The sequence below is a fragment of the Passer domesticus genome, chromosome 6, assembly GCF_036417665.1.
Source record: "Passer domesticus isolate bPasDom1 chromosome 6, bPasDom1.hap1, whole genome shotgun sequence".
Taxonomy (NCBI): domain Eukaryota; kingdom Metazoa; phylum Chordata; class Aves; order Passeriformes; family Passeridae; genus Passer; species Passer domesticus.
Genome location: NC_087479.1, coordinates 12,909,260 through 12,927,762, shown reverse-complemented (window position 1 = coordinate 12,927,762; position 18,503 = coordinate 12,909,260). Strand labels below are relative to the sequence as shown.

Genomic DNA, 18,503 nt, shown 5'->3' with positions numbered 1-18,503 from the left:
AATCTCAGCTGTTCCATTACAGTTTAACCCACCTTTGGGCCAAGTAGAATATGATGTAATTTCTTGTTGAGAAGCCATTTTTCTCATAACCACAAACAAAAGATTTAAAGTGCGGGTCAACATAATTAAAATGTCTAACCATAATTGTCTACTGTTTGCTAATATTAGTTGAAAAAGGCTTTTAAAAATTTGGAATTTGAAAGTAGAGCAGGTGCATATTTCTTTGCTTTAATTTTTCTCTGTTGTAATGCTTTTATCTGAATACAATTTCATTCTGTTCCTAATTAGGTTGGAAAAAATCTTACTGACTTCAGTAGGAGCAGAATCTTGCCAAGACAGGTAAATCAACGTGAATTTATTTTTTCCCTTCTTTATAATAACATCACTGTACAGCATCTAAGATAGTTCTAATATTCCTATTCATAAACCAAATGCCTGAGCTGAGGCTTTTCATTGAGAAATTCACACTTTCCTATCTTTTAGTAATCAACTACAGCACATATGGACTAAAGTAGATGTCCTAAATTCAAATTTATGATTTTGTGGTTTTAAAAGAAAAAAAAAAATATGGCATTTGGCTCCTCTGAGGTTTGAAAATAATATTAAAATGCTCAAGATGTACTTTTATTGTCTCTGGGAAGAGTCACAGGAGGGGAAGAGGGAGGGAAAAACACTCCAGAAAGTGACAAACTGGCATCATTATGTTGCCATAGCTTTTAACAAGAAGAAACTATCCTGTAGTAATGCACAATTAAGAATGTTTCTGGGGTTTGAGTGTAGCAGCCTTCTGCATCTATGTCTTTCTTGTTGCCATAACTTTAGTGCTGAAATCCATCTAGAAAAGGCCTCTATCTTCAGCGACATTGTCAGTGCTATGTATTTGATCCAATTTCAAAAGAAAGTGCTAATTTTAAAGATTGTTATCCGCTGTACAATTTTGTTTTTCCTAATCTTCAAGGTCATTTAAGAAGAGGGAAGGAAGGAAGGAAGGAAGGAAGGAAGGAAGGAAGGAAGGAAGGAAGGAAGGAAGGAAGGAAGGAAGGAAGGAAGGAAGGAAGGAAGGAAGGAAGGAAGGAAGGAAGGAAGGAAGGAAGGAAGGAAGGAAGGAAGGAAGGAAGGAAGGAAGGAAGGAAGGAAGGAAGGAAGGAAGGAAGGAAGGAAGGAAGGAAGGAAGGAAGGAAGGAAGGAAGGAAGGAAGGAAGGAAGGAAGGAAGGAAGGAAGGAAGGAAGGAAGGAAGGAAGGAAGGAAGGAAGGAAGGAAGGAAGGAAGGAAGGAAGGAAGGAAGGAAGGAAGGAAGGAAGGAAGGAAGGAAGGAAGGAAGGAAGGAAGGAAGGAAGGAAGGAAGGAAGGAAGGAAGGAAGGAAGGAAGGAAGGAAGGAAGGAAGGAAAGAAAGAAAGAAAGAAAGAAAGAAAGAAAGAAAGAAAGAAAGAAAGAAAGAAAGAAAGAAAGAAAGAAAGAAAGAAAGAAAGAAAGAAAGAAAAGAAAGAAAGAAAGAAAGAAAGAAAGAAAGAAAGAAAGAAAGAAAGAAAGAAAGAAAGAAAGAAAGAAAGAAAGAAAGAAAGGGAAAAAAGAAAAAAGAGAGATTTCAGTTCAAATGCTGGCTTCCTCACAAGAAATTACACACACTTAGCTTAAATTTCAACAAAGCAGCGGCCCAAAAATTATAATTTTAAAAGATATGTTTCTCTCCTACAATGCAAGTAATCTCAGGCTACGACTGGGTAAAATTAAAAAGGGATACCCAACAAAATTTTAAAAGAAATTTAAACAGAAAGAATAAAAAAAGTACCTGCACATGCCAAAAAATTACAAAAACCCAATAAATACAGAAATTATTGCACAGTTAAAAGGCTCCACAATTTTTACTGCCTTAATCAACCCTCGGGTTTAATAGAACTTTGTAGACACAGGTTATATTTAAGTGCCAAAGTCTGGCACCTTACCATAGTTATGCTAAGTTATGTTTACGGAGGCAAGTTAGGTCATCTTTTCTCAGTTGGCAATAGTTAAACTGTACAAATAAAATGTTACCTAGACCCCTGAAATTTAACCTAGCGGAGGTGGGGGCGGGGTGGGAGACTGGGGGGGGGGGGGGCCTTAGCTTCTTTCTGCCTGCTCAATTTTGACGTCATTTGTCAGCAAATGTTCTCCATGCCACTTTTTCATGTGTTTCTCCAGGGTGCTGTAAACACTGAAGGGCATCTGGCAAATGTCGCAGCGGTAGACCTCCTTCCCTATCTGGCCATGCGTTTTCATATGGCGCGTCAGCTTACTGCTCTGGGCACATGCATAGTTGCAGAGCTCGCATTTGTAAGGCCGCTCTCCAGTGTGGCTCCGACGGTGTACCGTCAAATTGCTGCAGTTCTTAAAGACCTTGCCACAGTACTCACATGTATCGCTCCTGCGTCCTTCCTTCGAACTGGGTCGCCCGGGGCCGGGTCCACTGATGTGGGGGGTGCTGCCTCCGCTGGCCGTGCCGCTGCGCCCTGAGAGCCCCCCGTCCAGCATGTCCCCCGGCGGAGTGGAGAAACGCAGGCTCCCGTTCTCCGATGAGTGCTCGGAAGAGGTCGCGAAGGGGGATTGTCGGGAGTCTGTGAATCCGAGGAACGGATCCTTCATGAAGTGCCGCGATGCTGCATACCCTACCAGCCACTGGGAGTAAACGTTTTCAGAAGGTATTATCGTTGCTGGTGGCAAGTCCAAATCTTTCTCTACCTTTATTCTTTTAGAGGAATTGTTTAAACTGGGGCTCGTGATAGGTGTTGGCTTGCGGGGGAACAAGTTTGGGAAGGGTTCACCCGGGCCAAAGTTTCTTCCATTGACCGTACCTTCCTCAGTGCGGTCCAGCTCTCCTACCACTGAGTCTTCGTCACCTGGATCTCTCTGACAGAGGTCTCGAGGACACAAGTCTCGCTGGTCAGAGGACCTTTTCATGAAGCTACTCCTCTTCTGTTTCTCAGCTAACATGTCATTATATTGCTGAATGGCACCTAGACTTACATTCTCAATGACTTTTCCCAGGACAAGAGATTTCTCATCTGGCAGCGACTTGGAGCCATTTTCTCGGTTACGACTCAGCTCTGAGTCCATACTAAAGCTCGACTCTGGCCGGCTCTCATTTTCAAGCTCCTCTTCCTCCTCTTCCTCCTCCTCCTCTTCTTCGTTGTCATGGCCCAGGGAAGGATCGCTCTCATTCCTGAAATCTGCCTCACTGGATTTCAGTCCCTCTCCAGTGAGCTCACTTGTGCCTGGCTCAGGGGAACTAGTGGTGGACAGTCCATCATCTGACCTGCCTGTCATGGAGCCAGCTTTATGCATATGCGTTTTCATGTGGCGTTTTAGCTTGCTGGCCTGGGAGCAAGCATGGTCACAGAGCTGACACTTGTAGGGTTTTTCTCCTGTGTGACTGCGCCGGTGCACAATAAGGTTACTCTGGAACTTGAATGTTTTGCCACAAAATTCACAGGACTTGCTCTTGGCCTGAGGCTGGGGAGGCGTAGTGCTGCTGGGGGGCATGGGGGGCAGTGGCGGGGTGCTCAAAAAAGGTGATTTAGGACTCGGCTGGAAAGGATTCAACAGACGATGCATAGGGTTGGTGCGACTGGGTGAGACTGGCGGAGGGGTGGAACTGTTTCCTGCCAGCTCTCGAAGCCTTCTGGAGAAATCCATCGCTGGGGACTCAATTGCCATGGGGTTTAAACGCATAACTCTGTCAAAGGCACTGGGATGCTGGGCAACTAACCCCATTTCTTCGGCACTAAGGCGATGTGGATCCAGATGATGACGAGGCGGTGGGCTGAACAGCGGAGGCGTGTTTGGGAGCCGACCCTCACCAAAGCCAGGGTGTTCACGCAAGATGGGTCCTGTCATGCGCAAAAGGTTGAAGGGGTTGTTGTCTCCAAGAAAATTCATCAGCGGGGACTGTGCAACAGTCTCCGGTCCCAGAGGAGGAGGGATGGTGATGCGTGGAGTAAGGGAACTGTTTGAAGGGCTTGTTTCCAGGTAGATGCGGAATCCATGTGTGTTCTGGGCATGCTGAAGCAAGAACCAAGCGCTATTAAAAGGCTGCTTGCATGTTGTGCAAATATAGCTTGAAGGCTCATCTTTACCTATAAAAGAAAAAACAGAAAGAACACTTAAAAAATAATACAGCAGAGAACATTTAAATACAGTTGGCATTCACTTTATTTTGTTAACACACTTCCTCCTTGGCATTTCTGAAAGAAGGATTTAATTGCAACGTATTGACTGATATAAATTGTTGAACAGCACATTTACTCACCGCACTTATTCACTTAACATGTATGACAAATATCACACATACGCATTTGTGCTATATAGGTTTACATCCTCTAATTTGCAAATAAAACCTTCTTTTATGACGTGTAAGGATCCAAATCCTTTCATGTGTTTATTCCACAAAAAGGAATTTGTTTCAAGGGATTTATGACTACGGACAAAAACCAAGAAAAATGCGGTGTGGTAAGTTTTACAAGGCACCTGTAAGGACCTTCAGTGTCATTTTCACTCTCTCATTTTATATACTTCATGCAGCAGTCCCCTGAGTTTTTGCTGAATTTAATTTATACATGCTTAAGTCATGCCAGCACTTCCATTTTTAAAATATTATGTAGCTATTTAGCCACAAAAGTCCTATTCAAGTCAACAGGAGCTTGGAAAACATACCCTTGCATAAACCACTTTGACGTTCTTTTTGCCAAAACACCAAGAAGCCACTCAAATGAAACATCCGGTAATCAAAGCCGACAGCACAGTTGCAATTAACAGTAACAAATGTCGGGCCATGCTTGAACCACGTCCCAAGAATTTCTGAGCCTGAGCCTGCCCTCCAATGCAGAAATGCTCACCAGAGCCAAAAACACTGTTCTGTTTGCTTTTCTAGCCTTTGGAACAGCTGCATAAAGGTGGAAAGCATTCCTTTAACCTTGATTCAGCTTTACATAAAGGACAGGTGTGGACAAGTCTGCATCACAGTCATAATTTTGCTAGCTAGAAAATTCCGGTCCTGGGCACAATGTAAACTATGTGGTATCTGCAAAAAGCATTTCCCTCCTTGCCCCCGCTCCTTTTTTCAAAGCCTCTGCAAGATGCTGATAAATTAATAAATATGTGTCAACTTGAAAATCATGATCCAGGATTTGTTTTGTTGTTTGTTTTCAAATGAGTTGGAGGTTTCCTGAAAAAAAACCTGACCATTTTGGAACATCAAAAATTAATTTCTTGCTTGCTTGTTTGTTTATGATAGCACACATTTTGTCTAGCAATGACCCCACTGAACCTAAAGGCACTAAACATCCTGAAAGCTCAATACTTGAAACAAGCTTCTGCCTAACCTATGACGGAGCCAGGACCCAAGCAATGACTGATTCAGCCCCTCCACAGGAGCTCAAATCCAAAGCTGAACTAACAGAGCCTTTCTAGAAGGGGCACTGCCATTCCCAAAAGCCTGTTGCATGAGCTTGAAAATTAAAGCATTTGCAAAGTGAACAGAACCACATTATTGAAACTACCTTGTAAAGAGGAATGACTCATAGCAGACCAAAAAAACCCAAAAACCAAAAAACAAATATTTAAACTTGGGCACATCAAGAGAAGCTGATTTAATTCCCCTCTTCTGGCTGTTGCAGGAATGACTGCTGCTAACAAAACCTACAAAACCTTAGACAAGGAGGCTAGAAGATTATCTGCCTACATATCAGCCTGTCAGTTTATTTAATCTTATCAACCAATATGCATCCATAACAGCATAAAGGAAAAATCATGTATCAGATTGAGACTTATTTACAAAGGTAGGTGATAAATGTGGTGCAAATCTTCATGCACTTATTGATTTAGTAGGGCTATTGCTGTGGATAGCAGCTTCAAACCCTGATTTGAAGAAGAAACTGAAGCTGTCTCTTCACAGACAATAAAAAATGTACACAATCCAGTAGATATTTCTGCTTGGCTGATGTGGCACTCATGCCCTGGCCCCACACTCTGTGTCTGTATGGGCCAGACACAGTTGCTTTGATTAATTTCTAACAATCACTATTGGAAAAACAACCAAGTTTGGGAAATGCCCTTGGCTTGGAAAAAAGTGCCCCGTAACTGCTATTGACATTAATGAAAGCCACATACAAACATGGAAATGAACTCATACATTATCCCTTAAAAATCTACTCAGCACTGAGGCAGTTAGGAAGTTTTATGTCAGCTTTGCAGCCAAAGCAACAGTAAATGCTCCCATTATTACTTCAAATATTTAAATTTCTGTTTCTTACAGAAATATTATGAAAATGTCTGGACCTTTAACATTTCTTGCACAGCAACATGTGTAGTATAAAAAGTGACAGAAATCACTGAAGCAGACTAAAGTATATAACATATTCTGTCAAAAGCTTTTTTAAACAATATGTTTTACCTCAGCTCACCCTAGAATAGATTTTAATAAAGCCCCTTACGAAGTGTGATCTAATAACAAATGAAGTGCAGCATCTTACAAGGTCATATATCTTCAAATTAAAGAGTGCTCTGCACCCTTCACCTTCACTTTATCCACTCTAATTAATCGATTTATTACCCACAGCTGTTCAATTCTTTCATTTTTAAAGTCACAGCATGCACTTTTTTTTGTTGTGGGTTTTTTTTTTTCTTTAAAAAAATAAAGTGACTGAGTGTCTGTGTATGTGCATGCATTCTCTTTGCTTAGCTCAAGAACTGACAGGAGGCAGAAAGCAGCTGTGTATTAGGCGACAACAACAGCAACATGTTTACTTCAGAAAAGGCACATACGTAAGAAGGAAAATTCCTGAGCAGGCTGAGGATCAAGGCCAACCTAAAACTGAAATGGCTGATTAAAAAAATTACCCTCAAAATGGCAGCTGGCTGGATGCTTGCTATTACATGTTACATACAACTAAGATATTTTGATTTGTTTTGCTCTCCAAAACTTCACCTCCATTAAATTCAAGAGAGAAAAGTAAGTCCCCACCTTTTTAGTTTTCTTTCAAAAAGACAAAATTAGTGCTACTAGTGATCTAACATTTATATGCTAGCAGCCATAGGTCTTCTCTCCCTTGTTTGTTTTATGTTCCTCAGGGCTCCTCTTCAGGAGACCTCAGCAAAACAGCAAAATTGACTGTAGGCTACCTGGCTACTAATCTCTGACTGATTCATGAATGTTCATATATGCATACCTATATATATATGTATTTTCACAGCCCTCAAAGACTTTCCCCAGACTCCCTCTTTTAAAAAAATAGAAAAAAAAAAAAAAAGCTAGTTACCATATTATCACTTCATGGTTATCTTGCCTAAAAGTTGCCCTGAGCAGTGTAGATGCTCACTTTTAAGAACAGAACAATGTCAAAAAGTCTTTGAAGATCCACTCTGAAAATTTTTATGTTCAAAAACTTGCTAAATATTTTAAACATGCCCAGAAACAGCCATGTATTGCTCAAGAATGATCCTTATATTTAATAAGGCACCTACACTATAAAAGTCTTTGTTATAAAGCTATTTTTGATATATAGCTATCTTAATCCCTTGCCACCTGCACTGAAGTCTGTCTAAATACCCACTTCATGACAACTACCTATATAGTATTTGCCATATGCAGTCTTTATCACTTTAGCATGTGCTTCACTTTGAGCATGTGAGTAATCAACATCAGTGAAACTTAAGCATAGGCTGAAGTGCTCTGTTGGATAGTGTTGAAATTATTCATGTGCTTAGAGTCAAACACAAGCCAAGACTTCATTAATACTGTTCAGTGAATTGCACATGGTTTCAATTCTACAATCTGTAACTAGGCTTGAATTTCAGGGCTGAGAGCTGAAGTATAATTCTCTAGTTTTACAATAGTTTGTAGACAGGGTGTATGTACAGAGATGAGACATCCAGGTCACAACTTCTGAGCAATCAATTGTAGCTTCCAGGTTACAGTAAAGCCAAACAAATACTGCCAGTTTAGACATGATAGAAGTTTGTAGGGCTGAAGCCTACTAAGACCTACTGAAATGGTATTTCAGGTATTCAGAAATACCATTTAAAGGCTAGGAAGGATTGTGAAATTAAAGAATGAGAGGACTGGAATAAATCCTAAGGTTTGACCTCATCCAATTCCTGACCCAAAGGATAATAGAGTCATAGAATGGTTTGGATTGGAAGGGACCTCAAAGTTCATCGAGTTCCAGCCCTTCTGTCATGGGCAGGGACACCTTTCACTAGATCAGGTTGCTCAGACTTCCATCCAGCCCAGCCTTGAACACTTCCAGGGATGGGACATTTGTAACTTCTCTGGGTAACCTGTTCCTGTGCCTCACTAACCTCATAGTAAAGATTTTTTTCCTAATATCTGATCTAAACCCACTTCCTTCTAGTTTCCTCTTTGTCCTGTCACCACACGTCCATATCTATGAATCTATTCATATCTATGCCAGCTGCTCCAATATCCTGCTTCAAAGGCCACCAAATGGAAAGCCTACAATCTTTTTTAAGTCTACCTCATTCCTTCTCTCCTTTACCATCATTAAGATTCCCCAAGTGCCTAATCTAAATCTTTCTTCCTGCAATTTAAGATCTTAATATATTGTCCTACCCAGATGTACATGCAAAACACAGGAAACAAGTTAATCTGCACCTCACAGTTATTATCCAACCCAAGGATTTGCAGCTGAACCACTTTATGTCTTTTAGCATCCCCTTCTCCCAGTTTGATTTGGAAATGTTGAAGGAGAATTCACTTTGTATTGGAGTAGTCAGTGACCATGTTGACTATTTTTAGTATGAAAAAAATGTTGCCTTTCCAATTTGAATTGCTGAGTACAACTCCCAACAATTAGATCTTGCTTTATTTTTACCTGGGAGATTAAAAATCTCTCTAGTATCTTCTCCCAAAGCAGGTCATTGTAAACTTTGAACTTATTGAACACTGTTGCCTTTTCTGCATATTATGACAAAGAGATGGTCTTTTCCAGAAATATTAAAATGTGTTCTCTCGATTAGTGCATGACAGATTATGTTCCATTCAAAATGTCAGTGCAATAATGAGCCTTTTTCTCTTTCATGAACAGCTCTAAACAAAGCTGAATTCAGACCCTGCCTCCCAAATTCTGCCCTTACAGGAGACAGTGAGAAAACACAGGTCAGAACAAGACTAGACAGGGTCTGTAGACATCCCCCCCACTGCACCAGTCTGCTGAATCCCTGACTTATCTGTCCCTTGCAGTCTGACTTGTATCGTTTAGTGATATGCAGATCTTCCTTGCCCAGTTGGTACATAACTTTATACGTACCCTGAATGCTGAGCGCCTTTACCCTGGAGATAAAAATTTCCCTCAAAATATCCTTAGTTATTCTGGATACCATCAAACAATAATCAGTGTGAGATAAGAACTGTTGAGAATTCATTATTTTCTGCTGAGCTACAGTGACATCCAGTGCCTTATGAATCCTCCCGTTAGCATGCCTGAATAATTCCATTAGTGGTAACAGGGAATGAACTCCCCCTCATTTTAATCACCCACCCATAAGCCCTGCCAGGACTGTGGTGAGGACCTGCAGTCAGGTCCATATAACCACTGCCATTCCTTACCTCTAGCAGCGCTTTCCAGATAAAGTTTCTGGTTCCATTTTACAAAGTTGCAACAGCAGCAATAAAAACATTAAGGAATTTTAATGCTGGTTTACTGTACCTTTAGAAGTTCAGGAAAAGTAGAAACTTGCAAGCTTTAAAGAAAGGGCACCTTTTATTGTAGCACTCAGGAACAGACATGTATCAGGTTCCTACAATCTTTCCTCCAATATTACTCTCTTCTCCATCACTTGATTTTTAATGAACATTTAAATAATTACTCCTTGTTATTATGATGGTTACTCTAATAATACCAATAAAAATAGCATGGATGCTCCATAAAAAACACACCTTTAATTGAATTATTATTAAATTAAAATGCCATAATTGAGAACACAATTTTAACAAGTCTCCTTATAAGACCAGCTGACATTAAAAAGAAGGGTATTAAATACTGGAAAGATTTAATGTCGCATGGTGAAAAAAATATATCATCATAAGTTTGACAGATCATCCAGACAAGGGCCAAATGCTTTCTCAGGTGTCTGCAGTGTTGATCTGCTATGTGACCTATATCAGTTCATGCTTGGTGCTTGATTGGGTCTGCAAAAATATCTGTAATATATGTTTTTATTCTGAAGGGGTTTTGTAAGCCATATTATAACTTTAAATTTTCCAAGGTAGCAAGAACTTTTACTCACCTATGTTTATAATAGGCTAAACACTATCTAAGCACACACAATACTGAGAATTTTACACTCCCTGCTTACATTCACTGAGCTGTTTGAAAGTGCTGCTACTGCCATTTCAGAAGGACTGACAGTCTCAATAAAAATTAAGACAGAAATGTAAAGTAGGGTCCAAGTCTGGGTGTGAATCACCACTGCCAGTCCAATGCCAGTCACTAGCTTTAAATAACAGACACAAAGGTCCCATACCTCTTTCCACCTCTCTTAACATTAATTCTGTTTTGATGGCAGCAAGAACTGAAGATGAAAAACAAGCACAATTCCATCCCCAGAGTTAACACAGTTCATCCATCCCTATACTGCCTCATCTAAAGAAAGGGCTCAAGAGAGTCTTGCAGCACATCCTGCTGAGGGTTACAGGGACTATCACCAACAGTTCATAAAGTTAGTGTCAATTGGGAGCTAAAGTTGGTATTTTATGACTTAACAAGTCGCCTGCAGTCTCACAACCCACGCACCTCCAATTCTACGCTCAGATAAACAGCCCTGGTCTCCTGTAAATCTCAGCCAACCTGAAGTGCATCTCAGTCAAGAGTAGATGAAGATTTAGGTGTAAAAGCCCAAGCATGAGGGGCCACAGGGCCTGTCATCATCTGGAAATGGGGAATCTCAGGATGAGGTCAGTGAAAGGAAAGAATGTGACAAGGAAACAAAAATGAAATGTTTTTAAGAGGTGGATGGAAAATCAGGGGTGTCTGAAGAAATAAGTAATCGTGAGGTGTTACTTCTCAGGATCCTTACAGAATCCCATTTCCTCCCATACAAGGCCCTGTTCTCTTTTCCTACCTTGCCTCTTGATAGCCTATCTCCTCCAGTGCCATCTTCAACAGAAGAAAAATCACGACTTCATGTAATATTCTTCTCCCACACACTGCCTGTATATTTTACAGCTTTCCCCATCCTCTTTCTACCTTGACTAGTGAGACTGCAAGCTCTCAACAGAGATTATGCAAGAAGCTTTATGCCAAGAGAACCTACACACCTCACAAGACCCTACCGTTCTCTGCACTGATTTTGATTAGTGATATGAATATTCTTGAGAGCATTTTCTACCTGTTGGAAAATATCTACAGTAGTACTGGTTGACACAAATATTAAAAAATATTAATATTACACTACTGTTACCAATGTACTATTAATTCTTCCTGTGCTAAAGCCAACTGTCAAACTCTAGTTTTGGTGGATTAAGTGCTGCCCCACTTTTGGGAAACTATTTTATTTTCTGAAGCAATTACAACAGTCGTTTTTTTCCTATTAGGCAGAACTGCAAATAATCTCTTTGTCACTCTTGTAATAATAAATATCTATTTTGCCAAATTAACTGTTTTATTAAATGAGGGGAAAACCAAATGAATTAGTTACCAATACAGAGCTGAAAAGTCAGACTGTGATGCTATCTACAGCCAATCTTTCAGAACTCCAAGAACAAAGATCATGAATCCTTGAAAGTCTTAGCGATATCAAGCTGATACACCTTGCCAAACTCTGATTTGAATTACCCTGCTATGAATTCAAAGTAGTTGTGATGATCACCAATGCAGACTTTTTCAAATTTTTCCAGATAAGCCTTACCAGCTTGTCACTAACAAGGATCTTAACTGGACTTACATAAATATACCAAGTTGCAATTCATTTGGTTTTTTTCATTGAACTTTCCCCAGAAGCATATTATATGTCCTTTCTGGCATTTATAGTTATAAAAAAGGAGGAGGCTGCAGGCAGACTACAGCCATGCATAACACAAACAGATGCTTCCTGCTTCTTAATGGACATGGGTGACCTTTGGCTGAAGCAGCTTGCGTTCAATGGTCCCATTTTCTGTGAGACTTAATCATACCTCAGATCTGTACTGCCAGATTCACATAAATGAACCAAATGTACAGCTCAGTTTAATTTCTAGTGCATTACAAAATGGTAATATTATATTTTTAGGTATAAAATGTCAATAGGCATTTTGGGCAACTTCCTTCTGGATGTCCAATTTCTCATTCCTTAAAAGAGCTTCTGGCTTACTGGAAGTTAAGTTCAGCCTACAGAAGTATAAGAAATGCTTTTACTTAGTGCAGAAAAGGAAAGAAAAATGGGTTGCAGAAGTTGGAACTTGTGACACAGGGATTTTTACCCAGAAGCACAATTTAAATGGAAGATAAAAAACATGTTTGTCATCTCTGAACACCTTCTCCTAATTGGTGTTAAATCTAAAATGCAAAGGCAATTTATAAAGCAGAGGAAGGGAGAAGTGTGAAAAGTAAGAAGCAAACAGGAAAATCAATATTAAAAGATCAATAGTGAATGAGTTAACTTTTAAATTAGCCCTTTGTGATACAACAGTTTCAACTAACTCCACCTTTAGCATCTAAACAGCTTTGTGTCTTTTAGATAGTTTCTTTGAACCTAAAACATCAACTAGCAGACTGAACAGATGTTTTACAAACATGCAGCATAAAATAGTGAAAACTATCAGCTAAAATGGAGATGATGATACGAGGGGCACTGTACCCACTCGTGAGATTAAAAGACCATAGGACTACACGTGGCTGGTGGTTTAATATATAGGATCCCATCTACAGCACTCATGAAAAACCCTTGTACTGCTCAAGGACACTTTTAGGCCTTTCCTTTGCATAAGGTATTCAAATGCATTTGAAATAATGTCAGTCTTTTCTACAACATATGAAATATGCCAGCAGCTTCCCTTTAAATCGGTTTCCTGTAAGCAGTTTTGTTTGAAAACTGGCAAGTGCTGGCATTTTTTTTTTCCCACAGACTTCTAAGGTGCCATTTTCTCATCTTACAGTCAAGAATTCTCAGTAATCTGAATAGGAACTAAATGGAGGGTACATGAAGGAAATTGTCCATGTCATATAATGGAAAAACAAAGAGTAAATTAGAAAACGATAAAAAAAGCCAAAGGGTGAAAACAAATTTTCGTGGGATTTTTTTCCCCAGGAGTACTTCTGTCTGTTTTACTACAAGTATTTCTTAAGGGCATTAGGTATCTATTCATAGTTACTAAATAAAATAGCATTTTTGTTTTAATTCATTGCTTCTTTAACAAATGCTAACTCCCATCTCTGCTTCTTTAAATCCACAAAATCTCCACATTGAAGCCTAAGAAGTATTGTAAAGGCTGTAAATCTTGTTTTAATGGAATGTACATTTAGCTATGAGGAGATAATTGACGTTATGGAGGGCCTAGATGCTGAATTATATAGGTTATCTAATACAAAGGGGACTCATTACCGAAGCACTACAAACAAGTAGTAATATATGTATATTGTTCTGAGTGGCGTTATAGCAAAAGTGTTCAGGTCTGCAGGGATTTATAAAACACAAGAAAACAGCAGACATGCACTTGTAAATTTGTCTCATTTGTCTCTGAAGTTAAAGGTTATTCCCTTGATCTGAATTTGTAATAAAAACATGCTAGACTAAGGTTTGTAGAGAATGTTTGAATATGTAAATTGTGTATAATGATAGGCAATTATAGGGTAAAAACTGGACCTTATGAATGTTAGAGAATTGCATGGAGCATCAAAGTATTTTCCTTCAGATGAAATATTTATCTTTTATGCATGTTATAAGCACTTTTTCAAAGGTATTCAGCAACCTATTTGAGCAGAGAGTTGACAAAAATCAAACCATTACAGCCAGCTAAGACTGTGGGCTTATGCACAGGAGAAGCCACAGCTTTTTACAGAATATACATAATAAATCTCTTGAACTAATGGTTCTGGAGATGGATCCTCAAGGACAAGTTCCACTGATTTTCACTCCCTTAGATGAAAGCTGGTCAGATGTTCCTGGATTTTTTTTTAAAAAGATATGGGGGTGGAAGTGTAGGGAGGGAGACTGCGGAGAATAACTAGGTAAGAATGTGAATTGGATTGATTCAATGAAGCTCCGTTTTCCCTCCAGTTCTTTGGCTGCTGTTTTCAGGGAATAATAATAATAATAATAATTTTTAAAAAAATAAAAAAAGGAAGTTCCATCAAGATAGAAAGGAGTAAAGCCAGGAAATGATACTATAGTTTATGCTACTGAAGATAAGGTTTTCTCCTTCTTTGAGCACGACAGTCTGTTCAGGTTAACCAACTGCAGTGTTAGAATAACTCCAGCCGACTTGTCACAGAGTACAAAAGTCATCAGCAACTGAATGTTCTTTTCTGCACCGCAATTAAGACGAATCAATACGACGTGCCACAAATGGTATTTTACTCTCAATAAGAACTCGGGCTGAGTTTATTCAGAATATTTTAGCGCTTCCCCAGGGGATTTTGGTCCGACGCAGATGGCAAATAAAGTACTCAGCCTAGGGCTAGAGCACATTATGCTAATTCTAATGTCAGATGTACTTTAATATACAGCTCTATTTAATCACCCCATTATTTCACATTTCCATATGAAAAACCTGCGGCACTTCTGCAGAGCTTTCACTCTGCGACAATGCCAGCTTCCTTCAACTAGCTCACTGTGAAAGAGAAAAGAAGACTGGTCATTCTCGCCAGTCAAAATGTTACAGTTTCAAAGTTTCAGTATTCCTGAATTTAAAGTGGGTCTTCCAGTGCAATTAGCAAATCGCTCGGCTAGAATGCTGATATGTACAAAATGCTAAGGAGGTGTGATTGAAAAAAAAATAAAAATAACAGCCCTCCCTCTCCAGCTCATCTGCTCACGCATGCAGACATAGGCAGGCACGTACCTCAAACCCGCTTGCAGAACAGTAATAATAAAAATAATGAAAATATTTTCATAGTGCAATTCAACCAATAATCTCAACACTTGTCACTAAAACGTTGCTATTCCCGGCTGTGCGGCTTCCGTTACTTAGAAGAACAGACATGGCTGGCACAGCTGCCAACCTACAGATGTCTCTGAATAAAACCTTCCTTGTGTATCAATAATTTTTGCCTGCAACAAACTACATCTCTAATTGGATTTTAGAAGCCACATACCTTCAATACGGGCCACTACCCAAATTACCTGCAAATTTACCTTTGATGCCCCTTGTCTGGTGACCACAGAATTTGAACCTTGAATGGAAAATGATTTAAAACTGGATTTACATTGAAAGGAATGAAGGAAAGGACTTCTGTGGAGCAGTTTTTCAAGCCATGTAGGCTCTCAATGTGCAGACAGGGAAAGCAGACGCGGTCCTTGGAGCACCTCTTCAGCACCCAAGCTTTCCCTTCTAAATAATTCTGTGAAGGATCCTTAATTCAGCATGTATGTACAACCACCAGTGAAATGAGTTGCATGGTCTCAACAAAATATTCCCTGTGTTTGGCATAACTGGGGCTGCATGACAACCAGTACTGCTCCTCAGTGAGAGCCAGGTCAGACCTAGATTATACAGAGCTGTTATTAGAGGAATGTATGAAGCTTAAGTCGATAATTTTTTAATAATTTTATTAAGCCTAAAACATATTTCACTGAAAAAAATGTATTTAGAAAACGACATTCTTTTTCCTCCTCCAACCACCCAATCTGCATCCTTTAAAAATTGTTCAACAATGCATGCAGCAGCCAGCACCTGGGGCCAGATCTCACCTGGTTTCACTGCTATGCATCAACATTCAAAGACACAGAACTGCACTCTGTGCCTTGACACAACATATACCACAACTTCCCTGTCCTAATTTGAACACAGAGGATATTATCCTTCATAGTCAAGGCAGAAATTATTACATCTTCGAACTTTCCTTTATTTTTATATGCATAGACATGTATAAATGTGTGCATGTATGCATATATGTGTGTTTATATATGTATAAATATATTATATTGTCTCTATTAGATTGGCTATGCACAAAGCATTATGCACAAATGAGAAGGCTGGCTCTGGACAGGGCAGAGGTCCATCCTTCTTTAGCTACTTAAACTAGACCTTCAAACCCATGATCTTACCATGGGAGAAGTCTATGCAACAGTTTCACCTCACTGGAAGTTTTGTCTGAATGGTACAGACAGCCCAAGTTAATTTAGTAAATTAGGGTGACTTTAAGATTTGTTTAAAGTGACATCTGTCACTCTGAGAATTAAAAAAAAAAAAGAAGAAGAAGATGAAATGAATGTTTAATATCCCAATGCAAAGCCTACCAAAGTAAATATGAATCTTTCCACTGGCTTCAATGGGCTCTGGAAGCAAGTCTTCTTCCACACTGGGATTTTTAGTCTCAAGACACTGTCTTCAGTGTAGAGATAAATCTGGTTGTGGTGCTGTAGTTAAAAGAAGATAACTGATTTCACAGCAGCTACAAGCCTAAAGAACTCAACTGTAAATATTTTAGAGGAATAAATGGAGACACAGATAGTAAAGTATCTTATGTATCTTTAGTTAAAAGGAAAACCAGTTGAAATATAAGAAATACATAAACTGAAATTAATCCTTGACAATTCTGTTGCTTTTTCTTCTGCTGATATTATGTTGATTTTGGAAATAAAAAAGGACAATAGCAGTTCGCCCTAGGTCTATCCTATCTCTTTTCTCCCTTTAGATAAACTGCATTCTTAAACTCCACTTTTAAGAATTCTTTTGTTGTGACTAGAAAACAATTTTTAATAATATATTTAATCTTGAAAATACACAAATTTTTGGAATTTCTTTCAATTTCCATCATTATGGAAATTTCTGAATTCCAGAATGTTTGCTGACACATCTACACGAAAGGGTTCCTACAGGACTCAGAAGTCCTGCTAAGGAAAATCCAGCCCGAGTGAACAAAGAAGTTGAACAGAAGCTTTAAAAGCCTAAATGGGGAGAGGGCACACGGGGGGAGACAAGGGAAGGAGGAAGGTATAAAATACTCAGATGAAAAATAAAACCCATTAATTACAGAGGTAGGGATCTTGAGGGTTGCTCTAGATAAAGCAGTTAAATTGCAATCTATGACTATGAAGTTGCAAAAGATTAATCTCCAATCATACGTCTTGAAGAGCAAGGATAAAAATACAACTTTTGCTCCTTAAATAGGTGATGTTTTATGTCCCTATAACACTGCAGAAAAATAATGCCAATCTTGGCTAGAAAGAACATCCTAAAAACTTTCTATTTTATTTCTATAAATCTAATCCAGATTGCTCACCTAAGAGAAGCATAATTAAACAATGCTAAGCATCCCAACCCCTTGGAGAATGTGCTGCTTAAAAATATTTTTAGAACAATCACTGTAGTAATTCTTCTTAGTTGTAGAAACACTCCAAATCAGAAAGTCAATTTTTCCTCTATTTGCAGAAGTGTGCTGGTTTTCACTGGAAAGACGCCTGTGTTTTGTTTGGCTGCTGTTCATATACTGCCTTGGCAGGATTTCCTTGGATTGCTTACAGTGAACATTGCTCTTGCATACAGTAGCACTCCCATTTTAACCGTCCCAGCCACACGTTTTCTAATAACACACGGAGAGCTGCAAAATCCCTATAAGCACAGCTCTTTAAAGCAGCAACAGAAGGGGGTGGGGGCGGAGGACCGGAGAGGGGGAGGCTCTGCCCGTTCAAAATCCAGCGCTGCAAACAGAGGATAGTCATTTTAAAAACAACCAATGTGAATTGTGTTTAAGGAGCAGCTTTCCAGGGAAAGAAAAATCATCTCCGAGAAGATTCAGCTGATTCACCGAATCTGATCTGCACAGGCTGGGCTCTGAGCATCACTGAATTGGGTCCTAAGTACTGTTTACGTGCTTTCTTTTTTTTCTTTTTTAAAATTTTTCCTGCCCTTCTGAGGGGTGTCCAGATACCTTAATAATTCATAAGATTACCTTGCACGTTTGAGACCCTGAACCTGAGCCTTGTTCCTTGTGTGCCCCAATTTTTTGCTTCATCATGGAGAGGCTGGGGTGTATGGAGAACACAGGGCTCCACTGTGAAAACCAAACAGGCAGAAGAGATGAAAAAGGAGGGCATCTATCTCACTGCAATAGTACCAGGAAACAAATGCAGCATTTCTACCTACGGCTGAGCAAGAGAAAAAGCCAATAACAAAACCGTTATTCAGCTCCGTGCCCTTTACAAATAGGACTGACTTGTTAGTGGACAGCTGCGGCTCAACCCCCCTCCACACCATTCCAACTTGCTGCCTTTGCCACCCTGCTTTTGGAGATCAACAGCAATTTGCATCTCCATGCATCTCATTTCTCGTTAAGTAAGTTGATTAATTTGGGCGAGGGAAGTTGTCATTCA

General features: G+C 39.5%; 1 protein-coding gene across 9 annotated transcripts in view; it reads right to left on the bottom strand.

The window, feature by feature from the left end:
* Positions 1 to 1,454: 1,454 nt before the first annotated feature.
* The window catches only part of BCL11B (BCL11 transcription factor B), a 92,042-nt gene continuing 74,993 nt past the window's right edge, over positions 1,455 to 18,503 (bottom strand). For 4 of the 9 annotated variants that reach the window (XM_064423429.1, XM_064423433.1, XM_064423430.1 and 1 more), the window contains one exon: positions 1,457 to 4,111. In XM_064423429.1, coding sequence (XP_064279499.1) covers positions 2,100 to 4,111 — 2,012 coding nt within the window. In that variant the 3' untranslated portion in view covers positions 1,457 to 2,099. Of the gene's footprint in view, positions 4,112 to 18,503 lie in introns of all 9 variants that reach the window. The other 5 variants (XM_064423428.1, XM_064423432.1, XM_064423426.1 and 2 more) reach the window with 3 other exon arrangements.